The sequence below is a fragment of the Ornithodoros turicata genome, chromosome 8 (genome assembly GCF_037126465.1).
Source record: "Ornithodoros turicata isolate Travis chromosome 8, ASM3712646v1, whole genome shotgun sequence".
NCBI lineage: Eukaryota > Metazoa > Arthropoda > Arachnida > Ixodida > Argasidae > Ornithodoros > Ornithodoros turicata.
The window spans coordinates 12,567,130-12,589,479 of NC_088208.1; the positions used below are offsets into that span (position 1 = coordinate 12,567,130).

The following is a 22,350-nucleotide window of genomic DNA, read 5'->3' on the forward strand; positions in this document are numbered from 1 at the left end:
TATACAAACAGACAAACAGACAGCGGCAGGCTTGAGAAATACAAACAGACAAACAGTCTCACCTGCGTGAACAGATAGGGTTAGCGTACAGCCTATAATCTGAGTGACCTGCCGCTGTCTGTGGAGTAACATCCGTCCCGCCGCCTTTAGACGTTGACTTTAGATGCCCCTGCGGAAAAACTCGCTGTGGAATCGTATCTAGATCAGAAGTGTGGGCGTTAGTTCCCTGATGATGCCATATCTCGCTCCGCGACGCCTTTGATGCTCTTTACTACGCGTTATCACTTGCGTGAACAGATAGGGTTAGCCTACAGCTTACAATCTGAGTGACCTGCCGCTGTCTGTCCCGAATGATAAGGTAAACTGTAATCAAATAACAAAATAAAAATTAAAAACTTGTAAACGATATACAGAGCCTGAATGGTAGGCAAGATAATGTTACAAAGAGGAATCCAGAAGGAGGCTGCACAGCATTTGTCTACTCTGAATACTGGGTTGCAGCTCTCGGCCATGCTGTCTCAACTCAGGTGTTTCAGGCTCTTCTGAGGAAATTACCTCTAAACATGATAGCAGAAAAGTGAAGAGAAAAGAACGGATCCATATGTTCAATATGTTAAAGCGTGGTTGCTAAGGTCATGCTAAACGAAGTCTATTTCTATCAAGAGTGCATCATGCGAGTTTTGTGACCAGATTCGGTAACTTCGATTTGCTCTTTTTTTACACGCCCTCCCACACCCTCATGTCTGCCCCCAAGCGGCCGCAACGTTTCAACCTTGATGGCTCCAATAACGAGAAGTACTCACACTTTCCCGGTGTGGACAGGTATTGTGATGGCACTACACCTTTATTCAAACGACACTGAGCTCGGTATCGAGTACGTTGAAGAGCTCAAGCGTCTCCTTCGTAATCGCAATCATGGAAATGTTCGCTACAAACACGGACACTCGATGGCACCGCGCCGTCTTTCAATCCCGGCGAGACGACTGCTTCCTGGCATCAAAAGCTGTCCGTCTCGTCACTGAGAAGCATATAACACTGGATGCTCGGCGAATATTGACGTGAATTAGGGCAACGAACCATCGAACATCGACTCGGTATGTCGACGAAAACCACAGGATGCGACAGCAATAGAGTGCGACCACCTCGCGGAAGCTGGCGTCGTGGACATTTCCACTCCCGATGAACGCATACGCGGGATCCTACGTCGCATGCTCCTGGCGGAACCACGACCTGTTACGATGACGTCTCGCGGATAAGACCGTGGTCCGCGTCAAGTTACTGACTGTGTCTCTGCGTGGAGGCTCGCCACAGCGCGGCGCCAGCTGTACTCCCTTCGCCGCTCCGTTCAAATTCGCTCCCGCGAAATCTCCTCGCACGACGAAGGTAAAATTTTGGTTCTCGACTCAGAAAAATGTTTTCTTTCTGATGAAAAGGAGAAAAAAGTCGTTTCGTAGTCATAACATATATTGTGTCGAGGAACCGATATTCCCACAAGAGATGATTCACACAGCGGTTTTGCGTAAATTCCCCAATGAAACAGGACAGTCAAACAACAAATGAAGTTTAATGTCTCCTTCTTTCAAAAATCCAGTTGAACCTTCGCCGCGGAGCAGGTGTTGTTGTTGTTGTTGTTGGCGGAGCTTTTGGTTGTGACGTACGGTTGTGGCATTCCTCGCAGCGTTTGTGCGACTTACACTCTCCTCGAATGCACAGCTGCAATCAGTCATAAGAAGGTGTAAATACTGTAGGTTCCGTGGCAACTTACAAGTGAACAACAAGTATAGCTGAGTTTCAGTTAATTTAATTACGCTGTCAGAGACTGTGCCCTTGCATGTGAACTGGAATGCATTCAAGGGCTACCATGACTGATGCTCTTCGGTTGCATTGCGTGCTTTCATGTGTATGACAACCCAACACAAGGATGTGCTTAGCCCATCAGGATATTACAGTAACAAGGTTCGCTGTGCGCACCGACGCGAAAGATAAATGGAATTACTACAAAAAAAAAAAAGATTCACAAACACGCGCGAGCGCATACAATTCCTATGTGGCCTGCAAAGCATCACCGACAGACCCATCAAAAAAAAAAAAGAAAAGGGAGAGACAGAGAGAGAACAATAACTACAAGAAAAGGCGCCATTTGGGATAGCTGTATCATTTTCGGACTATGGGGCGCAATGGTTTCACGGTTGTGTTCACAACACACACCTAGACAACTGTTTCCACACGTGCTTTTGGAAAAATCCACAGCATACCTGTATTCTACCATGACCTCCAGCCATGGGTTGTCATGTCGCGAAACACGTGTAACTGGCTATCTAATTCTCCAAGTATTCGTTTGCGTAGCTTAAAAATGTAACATTCGAAGTATAATATTTTTCGGATATTATGAATCATGTTCAGTAAAATATGTGGGAAAGGCGAGGCAGTATGGGAACGTTCCGAATACGGGAATGTTCTTCCCGAGGGCGAGATTGATGCGTTTCATGTTGGAAGTGATTGGTGCGTTCAGCGGCACCAGCGCTTTCTATACTGGTTCTTCAGAGAAAGCTAGGCGGCGCACAAAACGCCCCCTTGCATGGCCGCCCCGTTATCATGGGTATGGTACATAACGACACGCGCACAGCTCCGGCCAATTGTTGTGCTGCAGGCGGTGTGATGTTATGTCACTGGTGGCATTCACTATCCTACGTGATGCTACGACGTCATGCCGCGTTGACGTCATGAATTTCGTTCCTCCTATGTCCGCCATAGCCATGCTTATTGCCGCCAAAACATCCCTCATACGGCTATTGCTGTAACAATAGGCTTTAAAACTTGTTATCCGGACCACATTACCAGGAACGAACCTCCTTCCATTGAGCTTTGTCTCATTTTTCCGGAATTTGTTATCCGTATCCGGAGAGCAAGTACAGAACCAATCTTCTATGGCGTACGTCATTCTGATTCGCTTATCTGCCAAAATGTCAACGTGATCTGTCCCCGGCATGTGCTGTGTTCGCATTATTCCGGAAGAGGGTCACATCTCACCAGTCATTCTGTACTGTTTGACTCCCCGTTCTCCAGAGGTTGTTCAGAGGTCCATTTTAGTGTGCGCGCGAACATGGTAGAGATGGTAGACGATAAGAGGAAGAGGTGCCCAGGTGGATACAGGGCACAAGAACTCCACATATGAATGTCAATGCCCAGGCCGTCCAAAAGCATCGCCCGTCTTTCGGCGTATGCCAAAGACATTTGCAACAAGACAAAAACATGTGCGCGGGTCCAACTTTCTGAGGTATCACCCTTCTTTGAACAGAAGGGTGACACAGCGGGTGCAGTCGCTGTGGTCAAAATTTTGTCACCACGTGCCTACTAATTCCAAGCAGTTCACTTCGCATGTAACAATGTTTTCGTCCTTTCCTTTTCAGGAATATATAAAGATGTCTCCCAAATTGTTCGGTTATCCGGAAATTCATTATCCCAGCGCGTGGGAACGACTCGCGAGCTGTCCGGATAATCGACAGATGGCGTGGATACTAATGTTGATAACATTACCTTATTTTCGTCCTCAGGGTCACAACGGGAACCGTCCAGTCCTTGTGTGTTTCCATACCTCCAGTACCTTTCTCGCCCGACAGTTTTCTCGTTGCTTCTACAAGGGATGACACACCCATTTCCAGAAAGGCCAGTATTCTGAAGTGAGTAATACAAGTGCCGGCGGCGTCAGCGTCACGTTACCTACAGGTTGAGACTAGAGCAAGCCGAAGGTACACGTCATCGAAACGGCATCATCATAAAGGTCACATGTACACTTACATATACACATATACACTTACTGATGCTGCTCGTGGTAACCTGAGATATTAGTTTGTTCCCCGTATATTCACGATAATTCCAGGAGGAGCATAGCGACTCCGTTGAAATATCATAGTCATAGTTTATTTGTCGTCAGCAGTATGGGACTGCAAGGACAAGCCTGTTACGCAGTCCCATATGTAACACTACGTAATATAATAGGTAGACGATATAGCTTTGTGAGGCAACATTTGACATATCAACTAAATTAAAAGAAAATGCCAGGCTATAAAACAAGAGCAGCGTGAACACGACTACGATCGATTGATGCACGCTGTCGATGTACATTAACAACTAAACTAAACTAACTAAATGTGCCTCACCTTCGTTATGCAAGCCACAGTTATCATAAAACAACCCTCATGAAACTCAAACCAAGACCAGAAATTTTATTTCTGGGTATATTTAATGCAAAGTAACAAAACAGAGAAGGGAAAGGCAGGCATCCAACAGGGCTTTATATGCAGGCAAGGAAATACACTTCAACTTTTCTGTTGAATAGCTATTGCTTTGGCACATGTCAAATCGCGATCTATTCCACAAGTCCGTCCCGGCTTAAAGGAGTACAGAGGGCCATCCAAAAAAAAATTCAGATTAAGACATCTGATGAAAGTGTGTGTGTCATTATACCGAATAGCGCGAAAGGTTTTGATGTGTGCAATTTGTTTCCCAGAAAAAAACTCACATAAACATAGCTCCGCGCCTTCACCCTTAGCTCGCCACTCCAGCTATAACGAGGATGAGGAGGTATGATGGCACGTCACCGATGACGGCATAAGGAGACTCGTTCTGGTTTGCCGGTCAGTGGGGGTCAGCGCATTGTCCCTTTGCCGCCGTAAACCTGTTTTGCCAGTTTTCCCGGAGAATTGGGGATAGAAGGAGCGGCCGAAGCATTACCGAGCAAGGAGAAAGGCTTTATCAGAACCCCGAACAGCCGAGTAGCAGACGACAGCGGAGTAGCAGACAACATTCCTCTAGGCCAATCAGCGAGCGTTCTCCTTATAGCGTCAGCGCGAGGTTCCAGACAGATCGCAGGCTGGTACTGCTCTTCACCACCGTTGCGCACGGTCGCTTTTTGCGGCGTATTTTAAATTCAATTTCTGCGATAATTACGACTCTGTGGTGTAAATTACTTCGCATGGTGCATCTTACTGGCAAACTTAACAGTTTTATAGGAAGAAAACTGGGTGTTAAAAATGACTTCTGTGCTACTTTAACACAGTGTGTGTATTCCATAGTTCGCGCGCGTTGAGGATAGACGGGAATATAGAAAATCCCGTCGTAGCAGATATGGGGAAGCCAAATTAGTCCGGGTTACAATATGTGGCAGCAGTGTAGAATGATCTATATGTCAACTAATTAAATTTCACTAATGCGCAAATGTCCATATCGGAGGGAAGCGAGAAAGCAAAAGTGTTGGAATCAGCTGGGGATCCATCGGCTACAGCTTTCTGCAATATGTCAGTTTCACCTAACATGAAATTGAAGTTGGAGAAACCGAATGGGGGGTGCAGTGCACAAAGTAATGGAAGCATGCCGTGCAGGTTCAGAGTTACGATCGCCGTACCGCAGTGGTTTATCCAGAATATCAAGCACGGAGGGGTGTCGGGAAAAATTGGGGGTAGGGGTCATCATTATAGTAACGTCATTACAGCTTAGCATATCATTACCGATATGTGTCTAAAGCTGAAACTGCAAGAGCACCACCTGTATGGAGCACACAGGTGACAAAGTTAGGGGTTGTCACTGAACATTTGGGGCGGTGTTAGAAGGGGGTGGGGGTGGGGGGGGGGCTGGATAGATCACTGCCGTACCGGACACAATGCTGTACAAAGTGCATGCCAACACCTTCAAATTTTGACCATGTCGAAAGGTCAAGCATCCAAATTTTTGGTAGCGTCAAAATGAGTGTTAATTAAAGAGAGTAGACGTATTATACTTACCCTATCGAACATAAACTTGTAGCCCGTTACGTGTGCGAAGGCAGTTTGACAAAGTTTATCCAGTGATACTCTATCTCCTGGTAGATCGCCAGTTTCAACACGATCGCTTTTCCCGCTGTTGTTGTAGTACAGGCATAGCTTGTCTTCGAGCCTGGGGAAGAATCGAGAACGCTAATGTTAAGGATCGTCGGCGTGATATGGAACTGGTGGTGTCGGCGCCGCTACGGGGACATATCACTATAGGCCGTTAGCGTGCTTCCTTCAGGTATATCGCTCCAGTATGAACAACCCCCCCCCTCCAGATGCTTCATATGATGTTATTGCAGGCGGAAATGAAAATAAAAGGGATAAATGGAATGCATCACACGACAAATTGGGATACTCCCATAAGCAGAATACCCCAATCCCCCCAGAAAAAAAAAAAGAAGAGAAGGAAAGAGAGGGAGAAAAAAGAAAGGCGCTCTCGCCAGCGCTACGTGGAGGCCATCAAACCAAAACAGGCCAGATCATCCGCATGACTGACGTTGAAGATGTTGAAAATTGTTCCAATTATTATACAGTTGGTCTGACCCATCCCTCCGGCACACATGAAGGGTGTCACAGATAAGCGCGAACATATTTTTAAATATACAGGGTGTTTCAAAAAACGTGTCATTCGGACTTTATAAAAAAACGGGGCGACGGAAAAATACTTGGTAAACGGCACTTGTGTGGCAACTGAATTTGCCAACTTGCAAAAATATTTGAATTTGATTTTAATTAAAATAAATTGAATTTCTTTAATTGATCTCCAAAATTTCCCAAGTCAACCTCACGTTTTTTTTTCCCAGAATTAGAGAGCCCGTAGCGAACTTAGTCAGACCCACCAAGAAATCCGCTCGATATTGCAAATGGAACTGCCCAAAAAAATTCCCGAAATTGAGGCTTCAGAGTTTCGGGTATTCAACGGCGCACCAAATCATTCGCCAAGATGGCCAGAGAGCAGCACATGCTCCTGCCCCCATGAAAGATAGAAGGTCGAAAAAAAAAGAGGGCGGGAAAAAAGTGGCGGAATCATTTTTGTTTGCCGCTTATCAACGTATGGTGCAATGTCAACCGCCTTGTTATCGGCACGTCTTGTGCTGCACGCCGGTTCGGCGATAAATTGTACTAGCTTCGTGGGGGCAGGAGCATGTCAGGCTCTTCGCGCGTCTTTGCGACTGTTTTTGGCCGTTTTTCAGAACAAAACTCCGTTTCTTAGATCATCAGCAATAAATTCGTGAAGGAACACATTTGTTTTCTTTATTTTGTTCATTGCGCATCTTGGGAGACGCGTCTTTCCTTCACCCCCAATGTGAGAGGCTGAATGAGTACAGTGCCGCCTCATGCGTAGAAGGTCCCCGCTTCTGATAACTCCTGAAGTTAAACGCTAACACGAACCCCAAAAAGCAAAAAGAGGAAGAAAAAGAAGGAACGAGAGAAAAGGAAAGTAAAAGGAAAAAGAAGCAAAAGAGTAAAGAGGAAGCAGGTGAAGCAATCAAAGAGAACAAGCAAAACAGAATGGAAGAAGCACAAGAAAGAACCAAAGGCTTGTCATAAGGCATTTCTAAGGGATCCACCAATGATTCTTCCTAGAGTTATTTTTATTTTTATTTTTTATTGTACGCGTTCGATTGTGACGGAAGGGGAGTGTAGGAGTATGACCTGGTATTTTAGACATAGAGAGCTAATGCTGGGACCCATCGACTGCTGCTGGTGCAAATAACCAATTAGGGAAGCCATGACGTGGCCTTCGAAAGTGCGATCCGGATTGGGGAACAAAGTAATGAAGGAAGGTCGGACTTCGTCATTACCTGTTGCTGTTGGTTCCTAATTTGTATCCTGAGTCTGATCTCTTTATCGTCTGCATTTTACGTACTGGCGAGCCCGCAAATATCGGCGGCTATCGTCCTGAGGCATTTGCCATCACATTTCCTTACCATTTCACTGGCTTTTCTACCGTTATACCTTGTGCAACCGCATCTCTTACCATTCGGGGATCGTTCCAGCCAAAAGCGGGACAAAACACCGTCCTCAAGCAGACTGGCGGTACAGCAGGAGCACGAGCGCAAAAGCGGGACCCGTCCCTCCTAACTCGGTACATTTGGCTACATTATCCCATACACAAAAATATAGTAACTGTGGTTTTCGCTTTATGCTTATTTCAAGTTCACAAGTTCAATCTCGGTAAGACGCTAGAGAGGTGCGCATCAATATCATGGGCATGTATACCGGACCCCCCCCCCCCCCCGGCCATGGGACTGCGTCAGCGTACAGGATCCTCTACAACACCGCAAACCGTAAACGTGTCTTTTGGTTCTGTCGACGACTTACTCGGAAACAAACAGTATCTGCTCAGCACAGCAGCGGGAAAATTGGAACTGTCTGTTGTCCTGTGTTACGTAGCTCATCAGGTAGCCATCATTCCAGGGACATCCTTTCGCGCCTGGATGGCCTTCCATGTGCGCATAAGGATCGTCGCCATCGTGGACACACCCGAGACTAAAATGAAGAAAACACGGGGTAAACATTTTGGGGGGACAAGATTAAGCGCGGTCAGCTGCACCTCAGCTCAGCTTCCATTGTTTCCTATTCTGCTATTTCGCTTTTAATCGAAACTCTGTAACCAAAGAGTTAATTACTGAATTTTAGTAATTAGTGATATTTGAGTTACATACTCTCTTCTATAGGATGTCCAACTGACAATGTAACTAAAGAGCAAAAACGTTCTGCAAACGACATACAAAATTGAACAATAAAAAACGTCCTGTATGTTGACAGGTGTTGCCCATGTCAATAAAGATGAAACGATGCTGTTATCCCTTATGAAAATTAAATTCGCCTGTCTAGTGACGTCTTTTGGACATTCTTTGGCTTCTTTGCCATTTCTTTTGACCTTGATTTCCTATAGACAATTGTCCAAACAATTGCTCTAGACGACCTTTGGCCTTTCTTTTTGCTGGAAATCTAAAGAGGTTGCGCCAAAGGAAATCTATTGACTGCCTTTGGACTACCCTGTTCATCATTTTCAAAAGACAAGTCAATAGGTACTCCAAAGAACGACCAAAAAAGGATGTTCCAACCGAAACACGAAAATTTAGGTGGAAGTGTAGAGTGGATTAGTGTTGCGGTAACATATTACACGATAAGGGGGTTACACATTCCAGAGCAGGAAATAGAAAAAAGCACGGGGGCTCTATGTGATACCACAAACGTATATAATCCTATGAATGGGCTGAGTATGAGTAAGTCCATAGAGCCCTCCATGATTTCACAGCAGTTATGTAACATAAATAAATAAATAGACAAATAAATTAGGACTTATCCAAGAAGGAGTGCAATGAAGAAGTGGGTAAATATACCCCCCCCCCCCCCCCGACTGAGCCAGATCGGCGAGCACTCCTGCAGTGCCGGTACTTAATACTTAATTATTTCCGCTGCATTATAGAAAAGGAAAAGCTGGCGTTTCTGCTTCCATTAATTCTACTCACACCTGGTATTTCTTCTTCCTTTTTTTCTTCAATATTGCCATTTTTAGCATGTACCATTCTTTGCTCTTGGTGACAGTGAATCACGGTGGGCTACGTTGTCAAGTCAAGCCAGTCCGTTCCTTCATCGTTTATTTCTTTGCCATTTTTGCTTGATAGTGTCGTGGCGCCATTTACAAGTTGTCTGAAAAGCTAGCTATTTTTTTTTTTGTCGCGTTCCAACTGCATATTTGCTTTCGTGAAGTGGCGCAATGTGGGTATGCTGAACGTCTATCCGATCGAAAAATTCCAGGACTTTGATGCGGGTTTACGGACACTGCAAAGCGTAGACAATTTGGGAGGAAAGAAATCCGTCGTCAAATGGATTTCCGACACAGATGCTTCCGAGGCTTATATTGTTCCGGAATCATTCCAGATTTATCAGAGCCAGGAAATAATGGAATTGGAATGGAATGGTGGAAATTGTCCTGGGAATGGAATGGCAATGGAATTCGGAGTTTTTTTTTTCGCAGGCGGAATGGAATTGGAATGTAATGGTCTGGGTGCCACAATGGTTTGGTTTGCCACGTTACCCACAGTTTTAAGAAAAAATAAAATGGAGATTTTGGCTGGACTATTGTGAGGCCCACAACCCCATGTCACTTGCGCCAGTTACTTTAGTGGAACATTCCTGTAATGATGATGCCAATGAAGAGGAAGAGGAAGGGGAGGTGGACAGGAGGAGGGCGAAATAACCTGTGTAGTAATTCTGTGTGTGCTTTGTCCGCGCTGGGTAATGTCAATCGCCTCTATAGCCTCCTGACAGAATGCCGTGCATAGCATACTATGCGGGACACTCACATTCCCCACGCCAGGCCTGGTATACTGGCGGACGTCCTCTTCCCCGGAGGTTCTTATGCAGAACGACTTTCAAAAACTCACGGCCTCGTGCGCTTTCTTCAAGAAAAGGGCCTCGCGGAAAGACCACTCTAGCGCAACTCTCATCTACAGTGTGCCTCCGTCCCATCAGTATCGGTCATCCTGCCTATGCCTCACTTTGAAATCGTCAACTCTCCTCTTCCCTTTCTTTTTTTGGCTGTAGTCGTGACGATGCCCACTTGAGTGCGGCCAACAGCAAGCTTTCTCGAACCCCCCCCCCCCCCCTATAGCACTGCCGGGCTAGCTAGTACGGTTACCGGTACCGGTCCTAATTCTCTTATTGGTGGAATGAAAGGAATGGAATGGGATTACCAAGCCATTCCAGGAGTCGGAACTGACCATACCTTTTCATTCCGAGGAATTGAAAGGAATGGAATTATCACAAATCTTCATTCCTCGGAATGGTATTGGAATGGAATGAGTTATCCCATTGCGCAACCCTGGTTCACACCGGCTGTATAAGGACGCATAATACAGTTGAGGACCTGTTCCACTATTTATCATGATGACGGAGTAGCAATGGTGTATAATTAATCTATGGAAGTATAAATGTCAGGTATGCAATGGCCACCTTTTGCCTCCATATTGTGAGTAGGCGTAGAGGATGTGCGATATTACTCATATTAAGTGTAGATGCCGCGGATTTCGAAATATTCAGGAGATGATATTCTATGTTTTCAATCAAGTGCTGAAAATTCTGCTTTTCCTGTAGGACACTGTGAAAGTGGACAAGCACCAGCCTACGGGAGACCAAGGGAAGCCTGGTGTCAATGCCTTCGAAAATGAAGAGACTCAATAAAGTACACCTGCTCACATGTGATTTTGCATTCCTGTTCCTTAACACTTCGCAGCAAATTGAATCAAATTTGTGGTCAAGGCGTCCCGAGACAACGCACCATATGCAGGGGTGAGGAAGTAATCAAAAGCAAAGTCAATGACTTTCAATAGATGTTCAAAGCAGAGCGTGTTCACTTTCAAAAGGAAGCCTAAAGGAAGTCCAGAGCAGAAATGTGTTTTTAGAAATTTGTCCTTTGGACAAATCTCAAAAGGAAGTCCCAATTCTCCCAAATAACCATTAGTTGTCCAAAGCAATTCCAAATGATATAATCCATAAAAAATCTCTAGAGTTCCAGTATCATGTTTACTGATGCTGTTGACTTATTTCTATAGCATGAACAAATATTACTTCATAAGGGCCTGTGGTATCTCCTCTGCGGAGAGAGGCGAACCAGTGCTCGTGGATAGCAATTACTTATCTGTTGTGCCTTAGCAGGGCAACGTTTCAGAATGTCGAGCGTTAGTCTGCCTAAAGCCTGTCGTGAAGTCCGCGCAACAGACAATACACTGTGTATTCGTACGTTAACTTAACTTTTTTTTCTCACCGAATCCAATAAAACGTACAGTTGGTATCTTAAAAGGTTAAACGAGGTTAAAACGTTGGCTGGTCGGTACGAAATCGTTAAAGACGGCAAAAGCCCCGAGGGGTAGGGAGAACAAACGGACGGCACCGAATAAATGTTAGTGTAGCTTGACACGGGTGAAAAGGCTCCACAGTTTCTTGAGGTTCGTTGGCCAGTACTCTCTACACAAGTTAAATATGATACTCGTCCACGTAACTGGCCTTCCATGACTGCCGTAAGTGCAACACGACTTCCTTCTATACTACTTACTTGTGAGCCAACTCGTGCGCCATAACACGCACTACATTGAAAGACCAGGCCTTGTCTTCTACCATTGATGTTCGTGCATTGTCACATACACCCGCTAAGTACGCGAGACCTGCGAAGACAATATACGATAACGCAAATTTCAAGGCGAGTGCAGCTCAAGATATTTAATACAAAATAATGGAACAATCAGCACTACTAGGTAGGTCACTGATGCTGTGGTGCCCACCTCACAAAAGTTGGCTTCCCCTCTTTATAGAATTCTTAATTTCATTTATAGCTTCTATCTAGTACCTACCCACTGCAACTTCCTATGCACTTAATCTAACGAAATTGTATAGAATTCCTGTTCACAAGCTATTATTTTCCTAAACAGTGCTACTTTCTACTTTCTATACCTGAGATGTATACGTATTCTTTACAAGTGCTACAGACACATGCATATACACAACTTAGATGAGAAGTTGTGTATATACATGTGTCTGTAGAGATTGTATAGAATGCTTACACGTCGCGTGTATAGAAAACAGAAAGCAGCACTGGTTAAAAAATAATAACTTTTCAATATTGTCAATAGGAATCCAGTACCTTAGAGTTCCTATTGACAAGCTATGATTTTTCTAACCAGTGCTGCTTTCTACATCTACATATGAGACGTATAGTCATTTCACAGACACATCTATATACACAACTTAGACGAGATTTGCGAAAGCGCAATAATAATGTAATTACAGATGTGTACAATTCTTAATAAATACGTAGCCAATATTGAGAAGTTTACAACTGAGATGCTACAACAGTACTGGTTGTGGTGACTTCAGTAGAAATGTGTTGTCGGGTAACAATAATTCTCCCAGTCAAGTCCCTTCTGAAATGTTACATGGATCACTGATTGCGAGAAAGAGACAGAGAGAAATGCGCGATTGCGTGGCACTGCGCATGCTTGACTTTCGATGGACTAGTGAATGTCAACAAAGCAGTAGGAAACGCACACGTTATGTTGATGGTGAACTAATGCTCCAAGCATTTCCTCACGTCAGCGTTCTGTGTTGCGTAACTGAGTTTATCTTAGGCAGTTCACCATTCAATTTGGCTCAGCTTGCAGAACTCTTGGATTCAAGAGGCTCTCAAGCCAAGCACTATACAGTTTTTTTTGTTACACAAGTTTATAAAAGAAACTAGCAGAGCAGAATAGATGATGTTTTTGCAGTTGATGCAGTCGGTTTTGCAGTTGTTGCAGTTACATGACCAGACGAACATTCTCTAGAAAAAAATTAATCTAAGAATGCAGACTTCTACTGAAGACCTGTAATTTATTGGCTCTGATGGATATTTTGGTCGAACGAATACTGATTCTTAAATATTTTTTAAACACCAGCTGTCTAGTAAATATTCGCTGCCTAAAGTAAAGTGTACATTTTGTATAGAACGTCTATGTGCCAATTGAATAGAATTTCTATTGAACGGGGCTATGGCTATAGAATTTGTAAGCAGGTCCAGACAAAATTCGTTAGAGAGTGGTTATCTTCTCTGTACACATTTTATCGACAGGTTCCACAAAAAACATTAGATAACGTTTTTTGTAAAGGTCAAAAAGGCGAGAGAGGTTTTCAAATAGGTGTTGACTAGTGCACCTTGCTCTTAGTTAATCCTACGTACGGCTCCAACTGTCCTTTGTGTATAGGCCTGTAATACAGTACAGTTCATTTACAGAAAGAGCAGTACTAATGTCGCAACTGCTACCTATATACGTGGATGAGCCTAAAGTAGGCGTGCATGGAGTAACACGTTGCTGCTTCATGCACAGAAGAATGGGCATTAGTATTTTCAACCGCTGCGCACAGTTATGCCTTTCATGCAGTGAGGGAAAGTAGCGCAACTCATGTGATGTTGTCCCTGACTCGAGATATGGGCGCAGGGAGTATCCGTAGGAAATGTTTTTACCGGGTGATATTTCACCCACGACTTCAAACGGTGTATGCTTTCCCGGTTACAATACTGGGACATCCCATGGTTTGCAGTGTTTGCGTTTGAGAGTGATGTATCGGGCCTTAATATACTTTAAACAGAAAGTCAACCCATCTCAACGTCGACTTACCCGACACGTCGCAAGACACCGTGTTTCCTACAGCGGAGCACATATCTCGCCTGTAGGAAGAAACAGACAGAATAAACGGATACGTCGGTCCCCAATGGTCATATGGTACCTCGTCTGCCTTCTTATCCGCGTACTGATGCGCACTTACGAAAATAGGAAAATTCGGTTAAACCAATTTAAACTCTAGTCAAATCGAACTTGGATAACCGAACCAAGGCCGAGCACGTTATCGTGGCAGTACCTTCCGACTATATGAAAGAGACGCTTCGGTGGAAGGCTCGTAGCCAAGGCTGATCGAGGCAGCGTAGGCGCCAGTGCGGGGTGGTGCACATGGACGCTTGGTGTGTGTACCGTTTACGCGTTTCATCTTTGAGTACAGCCCTTGTTTTCTAATTAGTGTGCTGTGTATATGCGTTATGCTATCCGCTAAGCTTAGCGACGGAGCAGTGCGCTGGGGCGATGCTGGCTGACTCAATATGGCGCCCGTACACGGGCCCCTCGCACGTATACGTCCCAATATGTTTTGATAAGGGGACCTCTGGGTTCATTCAGGATGAGAGGGCTCCTGATGACGCTAATCCAAACAGGTATGCTATTTCCCATGAATTTCTGTTACCCCAGAATGACTGTTCCGGACCATAAAGAATGAAAAGTCGAGGACCAGTGATTCATCCAGAACCCCCAATACTCTCCCAAATGTTTATCGACACCCCCTTACCTTTTAGGTGGGAAGATGGGGACCATGCTATTCCCCCGAATTTTTTGTAGCACCCCCACGCATAGTACCAACGTGCAGCTTGGAAGCAAAGTTTAAGGAACACGCGAGCGGCATTCTCTTTCTTCGGTGCGGCACCCTAGCGGCGGGAGGAAGCGTGTGAGTTCACTGATTCGGAGGGGTGGAAGAGTGCGCTGCTAGCGACACGGAGCGGTAGCTTCCACTTCGCCGGCACATTCGAGCGATACAGGAACTAGCGCCCGAAGTAACAGTTCACATTTCCCCCTTTCCCTCAAAACTTGTGAAGTCACCCTCCGCTAGACTGTCGTACAAGAAAAAGAAAAAAACTAGTCAGCTGGCGTGTTCCGTAAGCTTTTACACCAAAACTGTACCACAGAGGAGCAAGCAAGCACCTTGTTGTTTGAATTCGTTATATTTTAGGGCATTTGAGGCCTACGTGTTTGTGTCGTCACCGATTGTGGTCTGCCTCGGTCGTTGTTGTCGAAGAATTCTCGTTCTTTACGCACCTTACGTGTTTCGTGTCATTTAAGACCCCATTGCTTATAAATTTATCGCACCATAGCGCACCTGCGGTGTGTCCATCTCAATTTCCTTTAGATGCGTGGTGAAAGATGGTGGTTGCGATACTGCTTGCCAAGTGCGCTAGCCGTGCCGCACAACTTGACCCGTAATGCGGTGTCTTCGCTTCCGTCGTCGAACAAAGCTGTTCAAAATGTCGGCGGCTCCCTCACCGGTTCGCTGGATTTTCTACCACATCTATTAGGGATGTGCCAGCCGGATTCGCGAATCTTTGAATCCTATAGACAGTGGTTCGAGATTCAGGAACTTCCGAATCCCAATTCCCAAAAAGGGAGAATCCAATATTCCGAATCCACCAATCACGTTTGTTTGTTTCTTTTTTAACATTGGCGCTAGCGGAGTCCGGCGAAAGTCTGATTGGTCGGAGGATGGTTTCTTGTATGTTTGTTTACAGCACTCTGGACTTAAAGAGGACTCTTGCATTACAGGCTTAAAAGTAACACGGTTTTGCTTTTGATTGTTTGTTAGCTTTACGGAAACAATTCAGGCTTCAGAGTTGATGCGTTGTGACGTGTGCGAACGACAACGATGACTGGCGCGTGATGGGTGCTCGTACTGTTTTTCCTCGTACTGACACTTGGCCAGTTTTGCAACACCTTTCAATTGGTGGAGGTGCGGGCTCCCTGCCCCCCTCAAACAGCCTCTGCAAGAACACCTACAGGACGTGACCGGTGACTCCTTCGTGTGCTCTTGCTCCCCCTCTGGCCCCAACGCTGCTGTGATGGTCGTCGACGCCCCAGCCCACCCAGATGACGCGACAGACCAGACGACGACGACGGACCTGACCAGACGACGGACCTGACCAGACGATCCCCAGCCCCGTAGAAGACCGGCGTCCAGGACAGCAGCATGGCAAGGCAAGCATGGCAAGGCATGGCAAGCGGACCGGAGGCACCGGGCTACTGCGGGCAGCACAGCGTCACCTCATCTTTCGCCCACTGACATCCACACCCACATCCACGACCTACCATCTTCGCTCATCAACGACCATCGTGCCCAGGAGGTCACGACTTCGAGGGGGGGGGGGGGTTATTGTGACGACGACAACGGTGGCTCATGTCGCGCGACTCATGTCACACGCATTCGCATTCTGTCCATTAAATCATTGCCATCGCCACGCTGTGCTGCCTGCATCTCTACCAAATGTTTAGAGAAACGGCGGAGACTGAGTCTGTTTATTATCGGGCCAGCACGAGAGGAAGACTGCGCTACCCGCGCCAGAGAACGTCTTCGTCCTCTCACGCTCGCCTATTACCCGTGACAATACCCCCCCCCCCCCCCCGCTGACGCGTGTGATCATCCTGAGCGCTGTAAGGTTTCATCAGGGAGACATGTACCACCTCTTCGACTTTACGCTGACGGCGACGGCCGGGAGGAGATGCGCTTGTGGGAACGAAGGCGTAATTGACAGCTGAGGTCTGCTTCACAACCTGGACGGAGCAATCCTTCCGTTCCGGTTTCCAGATCCATACCAATTGCCCCGTCGCGAACAGAGCGGGCGTGTGCGTTATGTCGTAGCGGGTCTTTTGTTTATCCTGGGAAAGCAGCAGATATGTGCGTGCAAGTTGCCGCGACTCTTCAGCCCTGGCCAGAATCTCAGTGACATAGTCGGTGGGGCAGTGGTCAGGAGCATATGGAAGCACTGTATCCAGCATGGTCTCGCATTCCCGGGCGTATAGCAGAAAGAACGGAGAAAAAACAGTAGTGTCTTGCCGGGAGGTGTTGTAGGCGTAGGTGACATACGGGAGGACATGGTCCCACTTGGAATGAGAGGCGTCCACGTACATGGACAACATATCACATAGCGTCCGATTGAGTCTCTCCGTGAGGCTGTTACATTGGGGGTGATATGAAGTAGTCGTCCGATGGACAGTGTTGCATGCACGCAAGAGTTCGGAAATGACTGTGGACAAGAAGATACTGAAGGCCATCGTCCAGTTCGACAAAAGCCTTACCGCATATCGTTGACTGAACGGCGCGTCATTCAGCAACACGTGCAGGAAATGCTGGAATCCGACGTTATCGAGCCCTCTAGCAGTCTGTGGGCCGCACCTTTTGTTCTCGTCAAGAAGAAAGACGGCTCATGGCGTTTTTGTATCGGCTTTCGTAAACTCAATGAGGTCACCAAGAAAGATACTTATCCCATGCCACGGATCGACGATGCACTCGACTCCCTACAGGGATCCCGGTTTTTCTCTTCTTTAGACATGCGATCCGAGTACTGGCAAGTTGAGATGGACCCGAAAGATGCCGAAAAACCGGCCTTTGTTACACCCGACGGCCTCTATCAATTCAAGGTGATGCCTTTCGGTCTCTGTAATGCTCCGGCCACATTCGAGCGTATGATCGACAACGTACTCGGCTGTCTTAAATGGACGTCATGTCTTTGCTACCTTGACGATATTGTTGTTTTTGCTCCGACGTTCGAAGCTCATAACCGCCGCCTTCGAGGCGTCCTGTCCGGCATGAGCCGTGCCGGCCTAACACTGAATCACAAAAAGTGTAACTTTGGTTGTCGCCAGCTTACTGTCCTGGGCCACTTAGTTTCTCCCGAGGGTGTTCGACCCTACCCTAAGAAGACTGAAGCTGTCACGCTCTTCCCGCGGCCCACCTCAACGAAGGCCGTACGCAGCATTCTTCGCCTTTCTTCGTACATCCGCAGATTCATTCATCATTTTGCGGACAAGGCACGTCCCCTGCATGACCTCCTAAAGAACGGTGTTGCGTTCCACTGGGATGACCAACGCGAAGAAGCCTTCAATTGTCTGAAATCCGCATTAACATCAGCACCCGTATTACGCCATTTCGATCCCAATGTGCCAATTGAGGTGCACACGGACGCCAGCGGAACGGGCCTTGGCGCCGTCCTGACGCAACGTTCTCATGGTGCAGAACACCCGGTTGCATTTGCGAGGCGGTCTTTAAGCCCTGCTGAACAAAACTACAGCGTCACCGAACGAGAATGCTTGGCAGTCGTATGGGAGCTCACGAAATTCCGACGTCTATGGGCAGCACTTCCGGGTCGTCGCGGACCACCATGCCCTTTGTTGGTTGGCTACCATCAAAGCTCCTTCTGGACGGCTAGCTCGTTGGTCCCTTCTCCTACAAGAGTATGACTTCGAAGTTAACTACAAAGCGGGCAGCAAGCACAGGGACGCAGACGCTTTGTCTCGCTCAGCTGTTCACCATCTGGCCAACATTACCCCGTCCCCGGGCTCCGATCCGTTCGCCGATCTGGACCTCCCTGAGGAACAGCGCCGAGACCCTTCCTTGCGCTACATCATCGACATTCTTGCGGCCACCGCACCGCTCTCACCGCAGGATTCCAGGCAATCACGGAACTTCGAGCTCCGCAATTCTGTCCTCTGTAAACGAAATTTTGATCCGTTTGGCCGGCAGTATCCCATTGTCGTACCACGTCATCTTCGCCACGACATTCTTCGCCACATGCACGACGATCCGACGTCCGGTCACTTGGTCTTTGCCCGCATGTACGACAGAGTCATTCGGCGTTTCTTTTGGCCTGGGATTCGACGGCACATTTCTTCATATGTACGTGGTTGCCCTGACTGTCAACGTCGTAAGCATATGACATCTTTATTTCCGGGGTTACTCCAACCCCTGCCACCGCCCTCGGCACCTTTCCACCGCGTTGGTATTGACCTGTTGGGACCTTTCCCGCCGGCTCTTGATGGCAACCGGTGGATCGTCGTTTGCATCGACCACCATACCCGGTATGTAGAGACCAAGTTGCTCCCCTCTGGTACTGCGCAAGGCATTGCAATGTTCGTCTTGGAGCAGGTGATCCTTCGCCATGGTGCACCGCAAGAGATGCTGAGCGACCGAGGGGCTGCCTTGTTGTCAAGTGTGATTTCTGAGCTCCTGAAGGCCTGCAAAATCAGGCGTTCGACTACTACGACATACCACCCTCAGTGCAACGGCCTGACGGAGCGCTTGAACCGTACTCACGACGACATGATATCCATGTATATTGACGCCTGTCATACCAACTGGGACACTGTGCTTCCGTTCATTACGTACGCGTACAATACGTCGCGCCACGACACCGCCTCGTTCAGTCCTTTCTACCTCATGTTTGCTCGGTCCAGTGAGACGACCCTGGGCACACTCTTCCCTTATCTGGACGACGGCTATGCTAGCGATTAGGTCACTGAACTCATGGGCAGGGCTGAAGAAAGCCGTCAGCTAGCTCGGACCTTCACGGTCTATGCCCAAGATGTGCAGCGGCAGCACACATGACACATCCCACAGGAGCGTCACATACAAACCCGGAGATCTCGTGTGGCTCTGGAAGCCCGATGGTAAGGTTGGGCTCTCGGAGAAGCTGATGCGGAGATACTTCGGCCCGTGCACCTTTCTGCGACAAACCTCACCTGTCAACTATGTTGTTCAGGATGCCAATCTCTCCCGTCCCCGAACACGCTCATCAGCAAAAGAAGACATCGTCCACGTTTGTCGACTAAAGCCCTACGTTGCCCCTCCTGATTGACCAGGATGATCAATCCCTCCGCCTGGGGGTATTGTGACGTGTGCGAACGACAACGATGACTGGCGCGTGATGGGTGCTCGTACTGTTTTTCCTCGTACTGACACTTGGCCAGTTTTGCTACACCTTTCAGTATTTTCTGTTGCCGATGAACAACATGTTAAATAAAGTACATTTAAGACAAAGTACTAGTATATGGGTGTTTTTTTTTTCCTGAAAGTGAACTGGGGAGAGCCTATAGCCCATCGGGTGTCGCTGTCTGGAAGGTGTCTGGAACGGGAAAAACTACCTCTCCCTATTTCTCTCATTAATTCAACAATTCGGTGCACAGGTGTGCACTCCCCCTTCTCGGCTTATCGGCAGACAGAGTGATATCATCCGCGATGATGATTGGCATACCCCGTGCTACGCGGTAGGGAGCGCCCCCTGTTAGTGCCTAATAATCCACTCCTTATTCATAAGCTATTGGTGACTACGCCCCTGTATTTTGTACCGCGCAGTCGCCCACTGTACCATTATTCCCCCACACAACCAGGGACAATTTTTTCTGGGATCATTTTTTCAGGCATCCGTCTGGAACACTCGTTCATACACTGTTAAAACAGAACTTCACCACATGGCACGCTCCTAGCCAACCATCATTCCAACTGATATCATTCTGTGTCCCGATTTGTTCAAAACAGGGGGAAGCGCCTAAGCATAATGTGTCTCAGATAGGCGCCTCCTCCGATTTTGAACAAATCAATGCACAGAATAATATCACTCGGAATGATGGTTGGCTAGGGGCGTGCTGTGTGGTGAAGTTCTGTTTTAACAGTGTAGAGCACACTGCTCGCTCGCTTACTTTGACGTTCTTGTTGTTTGTTTTTTAGGGCAAAATCTGTTTTTAGGGCAAAGTCGGCTAGAAAGGACGGCTTGCTATTGCTTGCCATTTTGGTTTGACTGTTTTCTCGAAGTCTTGTTATTGGGCGTGACACAGATAAAAATTGCTGAGTACAATTAATGTTTCGCTGGTGTGCACCATGATGCTCATGAAAGTCTACAACGCACCCTGTGACAAAGGAAAGCAAATCCGCTTGATAAAATATGTCGGCGTGGTTCCTCTTATAAAAGTCTCTGAATGCGGCAAGCGTGCTGTGAATGTTGCCGTACTCGTCCCAGCTTGCATCTCGCACATTGTAAAACTTCAAGAAGTTCGCTTCCTCGTTGCCCTAAAAAATGAAGAAATTAAACGACATTTTATGAATCTTCAAGTTTCTTTCTTGGGCAATGAACGACACACCATTCGCATTCACTGAAAGTGACAACAACAATACATGAAGAAGTGATTATGACATGGGATGTTTCCCCGTGGTAGCCACAGGACCCTACAAAGTGACAAGAAGCACAACATTGCCCAAATACTTGCTGTTGTTTCAAGGTTCTTATCAAAACATGCAGGTCTGTAACATTTTTTTTTTCTCTGAAACGGGGAATGCAAGATCACGTCAATGTAAATTCGCTGATTCCCCAACAACACGAAATATCCTACGGATGCGCGAATCCGTTAAGACGCTATTCGTATATTTAGAGGATATTAAGGTTCTACCCCCGTCCCGCCGGACACTCGGCAAAGTGTCACGGTGTCAACTAATTGGGAGTGTCCAATACCGAAATATGAAAGGGCGGCTCAGAGCAAGGGCGTCCACACGATGTAAGCAATGGCAACTGACAGGGACATCAATAGGCGGGATATCAGTCGTGTATTGGCATCCAGGCGGAAGACCAGTCACAAGGACTGGCTCCAAGGGCTGGATATCAGTCGTGTAGGCAGGAAGTGGGAACCCGCGGGCCGCTTGTGGCTCAGCGCAGGCCAAGGGCGCCAAAAATTCCGATTCCTATCGCTGTTATTCGAGGTATCTTAATAGAGTGAAAAAGGTAGATTTCCTATTTATACTGCTCGTCTGATTTCCTCACCACAGGAGGAGAAAAGATGGTCCCCTTCATTTGTGAGGAAGGTGACCTTCACCACGTCACGAGATCATCCTGTCGGCCGCCAGCGGCAGCTTTCTCCGACTGTTTTTTTTCTTCTTCTTTTTTTTGTGTAAGTGCTCTTGCACAGCTATAATGCACGGCAGAGCTAAAATATTTTGCATGGTGACTCCTGGTACACTCTAAAAACAGAACTTCACCGCATAGCACGTTCTGCGCCAACAATTGCCACGAATGATAAGGTTATCGCGTCTGATTGGAAGAAAGAGGGGGGCGTACACCTTTCTGTGGCAATTTTTATATATTCAAATTGCCACAAAAAAGGCGTACGCCCCCCCCCCCCCCCCACTCTCTTCGGATCAGGAGCGATGACCCTATCATTCGTGGCAATGGTTGGCGCAGAGCGTGCTGTGCGGTGAAGTTCTGTTTTTAGAGTGTAGACAGCTTGACAGACGTTGCAGGATTTCTAGCGACGTTAAATGTCACCTCATTGCTCCTTTAATACAGTTACCAAATGTGTCTGTTGTACAGATGGGCGTTGCACGGCAAGCGAATTCCACAGGCAAGAGGGCGCGCTCTGTGCTTGAT

The 22,350-nt window shown here is 47.0% G+C and overlaps 1 protein-coding gene across 1 annotated transcript in view; it reads right to left on the reverse strand.

The window, feature by feature from the left end:
• Positions 1–1,545: 1,545 nt before the first annotated feature.
• The window catches only part of LOC135366474 (venom metalloproteinase antarease TserMP_A-like), a 37,316-nt gene continuing 16,511 nt past the window's right edge, over positions 1,546–22,350 (reverse strand). The window contains exons 9-15 of the mRNA XM_064599185.1: positions 20,842–21,002; positions 13,970–14,019; positions 11,875–11,983; positions 8,133–8,300; positions 5,781–5,931; positions 3,538–3,675; positions 1,546–1,713 (exon numbers count right to left, since the gene is read on the reverse strand). Of these exons, the coding sequence (XP_064455255.1) occupies positions 1,564–1,713; positions 3,538–3,675; positions 5,781–5,931; positions 8,133–8,300; positions 11,875–11,983; positions 13,970–14,019; positions 20,842–21,002 (927 nt within the window). The 3' untranslated portion in view covers positions 1,546–1,563. The remainder of the gene's footprint in view (positions 1,714–3,537; positions 3,676–5,780; positions 5,932–8,132; positions 8,301–11,874; positions 11,984–13,969; positions 14,020–20,841; positions 21,003–22,350) is intronic.